Below are 12,246 nucleotides of genomic sequence, written 5' to 3'. Positions count from 1 at the left end.
GGCTATGGGGGGGAGAAAGGACTCCCTCCCAGCTCTCTATCTCCCCCCCCCCCCCCCAGCAGCACCTAGGCTGGCAGGGAGAGGTGCCTCTCCCTGCTGCGGCAGCTCCGGGGCTGGGGCCAGGGGATAGGGCTGGGCCAGGGCTGGGCTGGGGCCGGGGTGCCCCAGCCACGCAGGTCCAGGACTGAGTTGGGGCTGGGGGAGGGGCACTGCGGCTGGTCCCGGATAGGCGGGTTCCCTGAGCTCCTGTGTGGTGCTAAATGTGCTGCTGTGCAGCCGTGCAGTTTACAGGGAACTTAGGTTGTGAGGGGCAGGGTGAATAATCTCAAGGGAAGAAGCTGTAGGGTCTGGTAACTGATCAGGCAGCTTTAGAAGTGTCATGTTGATCTCCTAATACTGGAAGGATGGTCAGAGACCATCACCAGGTGCAAAGCAAAACTATGTTACTGTATCAGACCATGAGTCCAGTACCCCACCCCCACACCCCCGCCATACCAGATCAACCCAGTGGTCCATCTAATCTCATAGCCCTCTAGGGGAGTGTCCGGCCATGCTGGATCAGACCATTGATCCATCTTAGTCTGGTATCCTGCCTTTGGCAATAGAAGTATCAAAGAAGGGAAAATCACCCCCTTCTAATTACTCCTGACCAGTTGTGCAACCCTGCTCATGGGGATGAAAACTCCTTCCTGACCCATGGAGCAGTTGTTGGGGTGAGATTCACAAAGGTATTTCAGGTACCTATCTTCCATTGAAATCAAGGGGAATTAGGTCCTTAAATATATTTGTGAATCCCACTCTTCGTGCCTTGATGCATGAGATTTTGTTACCTCCGTTTGCAAAAAATCTCAGGAGATCCAAAGAGTAGTGAGAGATTTATTTTAAATCAGTGGAAAGAAATGAAGAGAGAACCCCACCAAATGCATGAAAAAGTCAGCATGCAGAGAATAATGTGCTTATTCATAAGATGTACAGTGGCAAACTGTTTGGAGGTAACATAACCTGTAGCCCTCAAGTGGGAAATTACTACGTGGATCAGATTAAATCAGGCGTCCATTTTTTCTTTTTTAGACAGAGGATTGGAATGCTGTCTTTGAGAAAAAATCATGGAGACGCACCAGGGTCCCAGTTAGTGAGGCACCTCTTTCTATACTGGGAAGAGTCCTGGAAGCTACTATTCTAGTGACCCAGAGGCAGGATGCTTGGAAATGCACAACTTGATTTAGGATATTCAACCATGGCATGAGGAAAAAAGGAGGGTCATGCCTTATTAACGTTCTTGAATTCCTTAAGGATATCCCCAAAAAAGGGAAGAGAGTTAAGTGAATAGTGGCTGTATGCAGATCTTCAGAAAGTATGTGACAAGGTTCCACATCACACACTAATTTGGTATCAAGGGAAATGGAAGCGGCTGAGGGTATGTATTACAGTGAGACTGCGATTAAGAGAGTGACTCTGTAAGGCCTGATCTACACTGTGGGGAGATCGATCTAAGTTATGCAACTTCAGTTACGTGAAAAACGTAGCTGAAGTCGACATACTTAGATTGACTTACTGTGGTGTCTTCACTACGGTGAGTCAACTGTTGCCGCTCTTCCGTCTACTCCGCCTGCACCTCTCACCGAGCTGGAGTGCAGGAGTCGACGGGAGAGCGCTCGGGGATCGATTTATTGCGTCTAGACTAGACACGATAAATCAATCCCTGCTGGATCGATCGCTGCCCGCCGATCCGGCCGGTAGTGAAGACATACCTTAAGTGACATTGTGTGGATCCCTGTTTATTCAGGCACCAGTGACATTCAGTGAAACAGTTGGAGACTTCTGCTACAGTAGGCATTCCACTACATCGCCGTTCAACAGGGAAAAAATCTAGCCCTTGTCAGTACAGCTGCACAGAAGACTCCAGACAGTGTGGAGCTATGATGCATGGAGGAGGCTACGCACCAGAAAGCTGGGCAGTGGTGTACTTGCTCCATTTACATGGCTGTTAGGGGTAGGACAGGGAATAGGCAGAGCTGAGGGAGCCCCCACTGCATGGATCCTCTAGCTCTTCCTTTCCAGTAAGGCTATAGGCGCCCTGAGGGCTCTTCGTGCTAAGGGGCTGAAGTGGCCTCCATGAAGATGCTTTACATAGTTGGGATGAGGAAGGAAAGAAAAACATAGCTCTCGCCATCCTTCCATGCATCTCCTTGCTGCCCATCCTGGCTCTGTACTGGGCTGATGATTTGTGGCACCTTAGAGACTAACAAATTTATTAGAGCATAAGCTTTCATGGACTACAGCCCACTTCTTCGGATGCATATAGAATGGAACATGCCATGTACATTGGCCAAACTGGACAGTCTCTACGCAAAAGAATTAATGGACACAAATCTGACATCAGGAATCAAAATACTCAAAAACCAGTGGGAGAACACTTTAACCTGTCTGGTCATTCAGTGACAGACCTGCGGGTGGCTATATTACAACAGAAAAACTTCAAAAACAGACTCCAATGAGAGACTGCTGAGCTAGAATTGATATGCAAACTAGACACAATCAACTCCGGTTTGAATAAGGACTGGGAATGGCTGAGCCATTACAAACATTGAATCTATCTCCCCTTGTAAGTATTCTCACACTTTCTTATCAAACTGTCTGTACTAGGCTAGCTTGATTATCACTTCAAAAGTTTTTTTTCTCTTAATTAATTGGCCTCTCAGAGTTGGTAAGACAACTCCCACCTGTTTATGCTCTCTGTATGTGTGTATATATATCTCCTCAATATATGTTCCATTCTATATGCATCCGAAGAAGTGGGCTGTAGTCCACGAAAGCTTATGCTCTAATAAATTTGTTAGTCTCTAAGGTGCCACAAGTACTCCTGTTCTTCTTTTTGCGGATACAGACTAACACGGCTGCTACTCTGAAACCTGGGCTGATGATTGGTTCCTATAAGCACAACTTGCTTATACCACTAATTTGCTGAGTTGTGACAAGAAGATGGACAAGCCCAGGGCTGTTCTATTGCTAAAATGCCCATCAGAGAGAGAGTCTGAAGGGGCTTAACTCTTCCCTAACCTAAATGAGGGATTTCAGAGGAGGGATCAGCATCCTCAACAGTATGCTTGGGTGGCAGCGGTTACTAAGGTTCATGTCAGAGGTTTGTCTTCTTCCATCCCTAGCTGGGTGGATTCGGTTAAGTTTTCAGTTGGACAGACCTCCTCAGACTGTCTGGGTTTAGATCTGAGTGAAGGAATCCATCCCCAAATGGCACTCCGGAAAGATGTGGTATGGGGAGCAAGAGCGTAATACAGTCTGACTTACCAAAATTACAGGCCTGTCCACTGAGGGCAGAAAGCTGCTGGGAATAGGCCCAGTCCTCGTCGTTGGGAGCAGAGATCACCAGCAGCCTCCTCCTCCATCGGAATCTGGAAAGAGATGAGAACACAACAGAGAAGCATTGTTCTGTGCTGCCTCAAGCACCCTGTGCATTGTTTTTAATTGAGGGGTCAGAGTAGATATGGTATTTCACAGCCTTCAAAGTGCTTTATGGAGCAGCCAAGGGGGCCCATTGGACGCTACTGTGACTCACATGATGCACAATGCATCTTGCTCCTAAGGGAGCATCATTTTGAAGGAAAATTCCCACCCATCTCTAGTGGGGAAGCATTTTTAAAAGGTTTGTTAGTGTTAACTTAGGTGCTGAATGTGCTCCCCTAACTTGCTTAGGGGGGTTATAGAACTATAGAAAAACAGCTTAACTCAGCTTTCATTATTGCTCCATAGTTCATATTTGGGGGTATGTCTATACTGCAGCTAGAGGTAGGTTTGGTAAGCTAGTGTGCTTAAAAATAACAGTGGCACTGGCAGCAGCATGGGCTAGTTGCCCCGACTACAGTCCTATCTGAGATCCTAGGTACGTACTTGGGTGGCTAGCCCATCACACTGCCACAGCTACATGGCTATTTTTAGTGCACTAGCTTGATCAAAACTAGCATGTGTATGTCTACCCAAGTTGGAAATTACACCACCAGCTGCAAAACAGATGACGACTTTGAGAGCTTAGAGGAGATGTGCTACAGCACTGATACTCAGACTGCGGCTTTTAACCACAAGTGGCTCTTTAATGTGTCTCCTGCAACTCTTTGCAGGATATAATATTAAAACACTGTGTGATTTAACGATTAACCAGTCTGTTATTAACCAATCAGGATACTTTTACTATGTTATTAAGCTATCAACTTGCACTAAGTTATTAACTTATTTGTTGTGAGAATAATATATAAAAAACTAAATATTTCCCCCATTATTCACACTACTGTGGCTGGTGTGGGTAATGTTCATTGCTAATTTGACTCCTTAATACTGAGGTCTGCATATCACTGTGCTCCAGGAAGCAGGGAAAGAAGGCAAGAGATGAAGAATGAGAAACAGGGGATGGGCAAAGCATCTTAAAAATAAACCCAAGCTCTCCCCCCACACGCCATTCTCCAATTTAGATTTGAATCTAGAACCAAATTCAAGCCATATGTTTATGAAGGTTCGCAAATGTTTGGTCAATATTTTCATTCATTATTTGTATTCAAATTAGAGATGGAGCCTGAGCTGCAAAGTTTGTATCCAGACCTGAGTTGTCTCAAAGTTCAGGTAGTGTTCAGATCTAGGACTTTGGTTCATCCCATTTACAGCTGGGATTCTCCATTAATTTCATAGTGTGGCCCACGTCTTAATAAAGGGCTTATCTCCTCTGCTCCTGTTTGCCATGATCACCTCCCTCCCAACATTCATGAATGTACAAACCACCTCCCCCCTCCCATATATGAGTACAATGTCCCTGTGGCAACTAGAGCATTTTTTTCCATGGAAAAGGAGGATGAGAGGAACAATGGTCTAGTGATTTAACGTGCTGACTTAGGAGACATGGGTTCAGGTCCCTGCTCCACCCTGGCTTTCCTGTGTAACCTTGGGGTAAGTTATTTTAGTCTCTCTCTCTCTCTCTCTCTGCCTCAGTTCTTCATCCTGTATAATGTGGGTAATAGCACTGCTCTACCTCAGAGGGGTGTTGGGACAGTAAATGTGATAAAGACTGTGAGATGCTCAGATAGTGGGGTAATGGGAGCCATATATATAGCTACGAGAGAAAAATATTGAGTGTACTCTTGGCTTCATTTTAGCAGTTGGAACAAGGAGGAGCCAGCACCATGTGACTAGCCAGCTCCCTGTGGACCAGAATCAGGTGTTCCACAGACCAGCGTTTGGGAACCTCTGCAGTAGAGGAATATAGGCTAGATGTACCTTGAGGGTCCAGGTCTGAACACACTCAATATTTGGGGGTGCTGGATTTAGGAGTTCAGTTTCATCTCTAATTCTCATATCTATGTTGTTCCCAGTTCTATCCAGGAGTGGAAGAGGATAAAGCCTGATCTCAATTTTGCATATCCAAACATCTTGACTAAGCATCTGAATTTTGAATGCTCAGCCAACTTGACCCTCCAAATGTCAAGATCTTTACCCATTGCCATCTCTAGTTAATATAATGGCACTGGGAATTGTATTTCAGACTGGGACAGAAAAATCACCATTGAATTTCTTACAATACACGTTAGCTTTCAAGCTGTTCTATGCTGCTAGAAGAGCTCCAACAGGTTGCAGTCAGACAGTTTGTATATGGATTAGAGCTGCTCCTTCTAACTGAACATTTCACTGTGAGGACCACCTGGCATTGTCTTATCCAAGAAGGGTGGTGACGGGGAAAGATTTGTAACCAGTCTCAAAAACCTAAATGAAAGGTTACTTAGTATTTTAAAACAACACTTTTTTCCGTAAAGGTGCCTCCCCATCCAAAACTAATTAGGTTTAAAAGAATTCACAAAACTGCAGGGATATTTTTGTGCCAGGAAATGCTCTTTTAAATGGAGGCAGATGTTGCTATAATACGTAATAATAACAACGGTATTTACTTTGAGCAGTATGATACAAGCCTGTAAGACATCCCAAAGCTTCAAAACCTGTCAGTGTCGCCATTCACAGGTAACTCTGAATTAGTTGATTGTCTTTTTGAAATTTTTGAGCTGAGTCCAAAAAGAAAGGTCTACGCGCATGGTAATTTTCTGGGGAGGGTCTAAGTAGGCCAGTGCTTGTGTCACAGCATGGCCTTCTGGGACAAAAGCCAGGACTTTTGTTGGGGCAGGGAGTTGCTGTTGTGACTTTTTTATTTTAAGTAAAAAAACAAGTTACATTGTTTTTTAGGCTATTGATGCCAGCTGATGAAGCAATGGCTGAGTTCCTCAGCCATATTGCATAGCAAAGAGATGCAAGCCAGCTCCTGACTAGCTGGTCTGCTGATGAGGTAATGGCCCTGCTTCCCCACCCAGGCCCATTACCTCATCAGCAGACCAGCTAGTCAGGTAGCTGTAGTCTTTCCACTGCCTTTAATGGGCTTTGGATCCGTTTCCCCATGGAGCATGGTGAAGAAATCGAGGGCAGCTCCTAACCAGCTGGTCTGGTGGTTTGGCAATCAATGGCCTGATTTCTTCATTCCAGTAAGACTGAAGAGAGAGATTCCTGGGAGGGAGCCTTAAGCCCTGAAGCGTGCCCTGCTGGCAGGAGGAAGCCTATGTGGGAGTGCGTGGGCAGAGTGAAAGAAAGGGAAAAATCATGTCACCCTTTAAAAAAAATAATCCAAAAATCTCCTTTGTGATATTTTCAAAACTTAACATGGGAAAAGCCCCATCCTAGCTATAAGTAGGGGCTTAGGATGGAAATTTTGGATTAGATTCTGCCATGGCACCTACCCATGCAGCCACATGGACTAAGGTGTAAATCAGGCTGGAATTTGGCTCATAAATGATGAGAGCCTCTTGCAGGAGTTGTTTATTTAAGAAAAAGATTCACAAAGTTAATTCATAAAAAACAGTGGGGGCAGAATTGGAGCAAGGCCGGAGGGAGAAGTTCTACAGGAGACGGAAGAGTAGCCGCAGTTCTGATGCACAAACATGTCTGATACACTGAGTCCCCTTTTCCCGTGGTCTTCCATCCAAGTACCGGCCTGACTCAGCCCAAGCCTCTGGCTCTGCTGGAATGAATCACTCACTCAGCCTATGCTGTCATCGCCAGTGTAGATGTTTGAGGATGGACTTTACCAAGGAACCTGTACCATGAGCCTTCAGCTGTGCAAGGATGAAGATAATTGACAATACAGTGCTTCCCACAGTTAGTAAGGGACTGGCACCCACATACCTCTTCACCAGGGCCTTATTTCTGATAAACAGCAGGCCTGGCATTTGGAATCTGAGAGCCTCCAGGCAGCTTTGTATCCAGACCTTCAACCTCTTTTCCCTACAACCACCCTCCATTCTCTACATTAGTCTGCAAGGGAGGTCAATGGTCTCCGTCCGGGCAGTGAGCTCAGACAGCATAGTCAAATATCCTGTGTTAAATTGGGACTGGTCCCCGCTCCAAATGGACACTCCCCACGAACATCTGTGGGTTTCAAGGGTTCCCAAAGACAGCTCTGACTAGTGGTTTCCTTCCATGCCATTGACGCAAATTAAGAATGATATTTACAGTTTAATTGACTTCCCTGATGAGAGACAGCAGGGGGTGACTCAGTTCTGGCAGTTTCATTCACAGGGAGAGGTAGTTTATGGACAAAACAAAATGAGCCCTGCTGAGGGCCAGGCCAGATTCAGTGACTGGCACGATCTATCCACCCTTTAAAGACCCATTGATTCTCACTTCCTAGAAAACAAAAACATCTTTGGAGACAGTTGTGTTTATAGATCCTCTATTTCTGCCTTTCTCTTCAACTGTTGTTTTTTATTACTAGGACTATTTTTAGGGAAACACAATTTTGTGGCTTCCTTCTCTGCAAGTATACAGCCTCTTTATTGCCTAGGACAGCTGTTCCCAAAGTGCGGTTCTTCTTGGTGGTATAGAATGAGTCATTCTGAGAGCCAAGCAGGAGGGGAATGGGGGAGTTTGGAGATGTGGTGGATCTGGTAAAGGCTCTCACTCGCTTTCTCTGAGGAAGTGGCCCTCAGAAAAAAGAACCAATGACTTATGCATTCACCTCTCCCGGCTGCTTATTCTCCCTTGGAGTCACAATCCTCAATGTCCTCTCAGTCATTTTCATAGCAATCAGGCATAAGAGCACAAACTGAGGATTTTGATGGTAGGGGAGGAATATGCAGCAGCAGCAGATGAAATCCTGAACAACAGGAGATCTCATTTTTGTGCAGATCACCCAGTAATGGAGATGGGCCAGAGCTGCAACATTTAACTTCAGATCTGAATTTCTCCAAAGTCCAGGCACATTTTACACTCAGGGGTTTTGCCTTGTGGGGAGAAGAGTAATACAGAATATACAGACTACATGAGCAAAGCCGTCTCTCTAGGCAGGTTTTTTCAGATGTTTTCCAGGAGGCATTAGCAGCTCTTTTATACTGGCTGGTGACTAACACTGGGCAAAGAAAGGCAGAATTATTTCAGACATGATAAGAAAGACATTAGGGAAAATGGAGTCCGTGATCTGAACTGCACAGAAGGAGTTGCAACTGAAATAATGAGATTGTCGCGTGTGGCGTCCAGCGACTGAAGTACAGAAACACTGCAATGCTATTCTAGAGCTTAACAGGTTCAAAGCATTGCACAAACATGAGCTAATTAATCCTCCCTTGCCCCTGTGAAGCAGATTAACTTTATCTGTGGAAACAGACACAGAAAAGTGAAGTGTCTTGGCTAAGACTGTGCAGTGAGCCTGTGGAAACAGAACCCAGGAGACCCCATTTCCAGGGCTCTACTCTCCACAAGAGTATGCTGCAGCTGCATCAGAGTTAACTGTGGTTAAATCTCATTACTTTGCTGGACATGATCAATATTGTGAAGTCTATTAAAAAAACCTCTTTCCTTAAAAATAAAGTATGCCAGATATTTTAAATATGATTAATTATCACTAGCAGCTAGAAACAGGTCAGTGCTGAAAGTAATACCTGGATAAGAAGTTTTCCAGGGACTGTTTCTTGTCATCTTTGCAGACAATACCTTCCCTCTTCTGCTTTTCCATATCTTTGATTCGTGACTGGAAGGTGTCAACGAAATCAAATATTGACTTCATTGCAATGGGCACTTCATAATATTGCTATAAAATAAAAGGTAAAGAATAGGTCAAATTACAAGCAAAGCCCTTAAGCACATAACATGCCACTGCCAGAAGAGATAGAGAGGGTGGAAACTGTCTCTGATTTCACAGAGTCTGAGTGTGAGGAACTGGACTATTCCTAGGATTCCAGCTTTAAGTGTTTGCCTTGTAGGACAAACTTGTGTGTCAAGACACTGCACACAACTCACTAGAATCAGGTTATCTTGCAGTATCGTGCTGTGTCCTAGAACATCATTCATATATGATGCAGCATCAGCGTGTTGTGTCATGATATCCCATGGCAGCCCCAGGCTGCATTTCAGGACATCGTGTGCTGCATTCAGCTCCTCTGATAGAGGTAGTTTTATGCTTGTGGTGAGTTGCCAGAGCACCATCCCAGCACACACACAGACCTCCCACTGGAGTTCCCCCATCTTGAAAAGATGGACTGTGCCTTCCACCCTTCCCGTTTGCTGTCAATCTCCCATGCTGTCCACCTTCTAGCTGATGAAACCCTTATAACCCTCCAACTAATGGCAAGGCCCTGAACCAGCCTCTCTCGTGCATCTCATAACAGTCCACAGCATATTTCTGCTTTCCAATGCCTTTATGTTCAAAGAGCTCAACTCCCCACCTTGACTCTCATGTCAATATCCGTCAGCACCATGAAGAAGTCATTGTAGGTCATCCCATATTCTTTCCTCAGCTCATTGATGAGGTGCTGGTCCACTAGGTCATCATCCTCTACCACCTTCATGGGCTTCTCATTATCTTAAAAGCAAATAAACTGCTGATAAACATGGAATCACAGAGCAAACTCATCAGTTTCATCATGTAAGTCACACAAAAGGGACCCAAACATCACCCACTCTCCCTCTTGCTAGTCATAACGGGCCATAGTTTTCAAAAGGGAAGTGATTTTGGCTGCCCAATTTGCGGCACCGTAAAGGGGACTGATTTTCAGTCCCCACCTTCTGAAAATCAGGCCCCTTAAAGGTATCTTAAGCTGAACATCCAAAATTGCTAGTCACTTTTGAAAATCGAGGCCATGTGTAGTTTATCCTGAAGGAACTCAAAGATCTTCACAGATATTTCACAACTATGGAAATGCAGTCACTTCTGGAATGGTATGTAGTGATTATTTAACAGTGCACCACAACATTCTATGAAAAATAACATATCCAAATAAAACAGCACAGAGAATTTAAAACTGTAAAATACAGTTAACACAGTTGGATTTTGGTTAGGATTCCTGAGTTAACATCCCAATTCTTGCAAAAATTGACATGGGATCTTTAATGACCACAAGTGACCAGGATTGCTGTTTTGTTTCATCCAAAAGGCAGCAGGTCCAGTCCTTTAGTGCCATGTTGGGGTACTGATTTGCTACTGAGTGCCACCTACTGATCATACACACACACACTTCCCCATGCCAGCACTCAACAATTGAAAAAGCAAGGTCTGCAGGTCAAGCCTGATTATGTAAATACACTCATCTCTACTGCGATCACAGAAGACATTCAAAAAGGCTTGCTAAAACACAGAGACAGTATTTTCATTTTGAAAAGAAAGCATCTTTGAGTTATCCACATGCAGCCCCTCCCCCCCCAAAGTAAAACTAAACTAACCAAAATCTCAAACAGCGGAAAAGATTTTTAACAAGTGAAAACATTATTTTTGTTTTCCTACATCTGAATAACCAAAGTGACCAAACTGATCCTGCAGACACTTTCACATACGCACCAGAAAAATAAAAAAAATTGCTTCTAAGAAGTGACCATAAGAAACCATAAAAAATTTCAGTCCATTATAAAGGTTTAGCCAGGTGACATAAAAAAGATTTGAAATAGCAATGTCATCATCATCTCAATCTCAGCCACAGTGTCAATAGTGCTGTTCTATAGTACTGCAGCAACGATCTAAAACACTCCACTACACAATAGCATTCCTGCAGTGTTTTGTATAGTTTCTGTAAAGGAGGCCACAGTCGCACATGAAGCACCAGTTAAATGGGATTAACTCTGGCTCAGGTGTCATCTTTAAAGTGTCTATTACCACAACACAGCACCGAAAGAAAAAGGTGCATAATCCAAACTGTTTGTAATATCCAAAAGAGATATTAAAAGGTACATGCAGCAGAGGGTGAGATCATACTGGACCCCCACTATCTTCTATTGCAGTTCCCTAAGAATGCAGGTGGAAACAGGAACAATAAGATATATTAAATCTCACAGCACAGGAATCATATTAACGTCTAGCAATAGAGAAATAAATACATGAAAAATGACATTAAAGGAAATGTGGGGAACAACAAACTGTGAAAGAGTACAGTCATAACTATGCTATGCTCTTCTATAGCACCTGCCACCTGAGGATCTCAAAGCACTCTACAATCATTAATTAAGCCCCCCCCAAACAGCCCAAGATGTATATATTGCTATCCCCAATTGCAGATGGAGAAACTGAGACATAGGTATTAAGTGACTTGCCTAAGTCAGAAAAAAGCAGTGGCAGAGCTGCAATAGGACCCAGGAGTCCGACTCCCCTGCTCTAACCATTAGACAATAGAGAATAGAGACGAGGCAAACTAAGTTGGATAAACTAAATAAATACTGACCAGAATATTTGATCTCTGCAAACAGTTTGGTTCACTATTCATTACTTTTCTTTTTCATGCATTTCTGAACATCTCCATGCTATGGGGGATATGGGTGTGGATTCAAAGCTCGCTGCAGGCCCATTGTCTCTATAACTGGATGCACAAAAACCCTGGATCCACTTCAGATATGGATCTGAACTTTTTGTAGCCTGAGCCTGTTTCTAATAGAAATAGTCAACAGTCTGAATATTCCAGTGGTCACAATTTCTATTATGGGTATATTTACAAATAGTTTATGAAGGGTTAGTACATGATTAACAGCATGTTATGGACAGGATTTATATGTGCTAAACATGGTCATAGGCACAGCGGTAGAAGATGATGTCGTTGATTACAAGCTTTGGTTATAAGCAACCTATTGAATCCCTGGACTTTGACAATCACTTAACCATTTATTAAAACAGCTGTAAATCATATGAAATATTTATACATGTATTCTTAAACTGTAAAACTGGCCAGGAGTAAA

At 43.9% G+C, this 12,246-nt stretch overlaps 1 protein-coding gene across 1 annotated transcript in view; it reads right to left on the bottom strand.

The window, feature by feature from the left end:
• The window catches only part of CCDC80 (coiled-coil domain containing 80), a 37,530-nt gene that overhangs the window by 9,494 nt on the left and 15,790 nt on the right, over positions 1-12,246 (bottom strand). Inside the window, exons 4-6 of the mRNA XM_054044222.1 lie at positions 9,756-9,892; positions 8,973-9,121; positions 3,307-3,410 (exon numbers count right to left, since the gene is read on the bottom strand). Coding sequence (XP_053900197.1) covers positions 3,307-3,410; positions 8,973-9,121; positions 9,756-9,892 — 390 coding nt within the window. The remainder of the gene's footprint in view (positions 1-3,306; positions 3,411-8,972; positions 9,122-9,755; positions 9,893-12,246) is intronic.

Source organism: Malaclemys terrapin, chromosome 1, assembly GCF_027887155.1.
Source record: "Malaclemys terrapin pileata isolate rMalTer1 chromosome 1, rMalTer1.hap1, whole genome shotgun sequence".
In the NCBI taxonomy this organism is placed as follows: Eukaryota; Metazoa; Chordata; order Testudines; family Emydidae; genus Malaclemys; species Malaclemys terrapin.
Note: the sequence above shows the minus strand (reverse complement) of the source record. Positions and strands in the feature narration are given on the sequence as shown.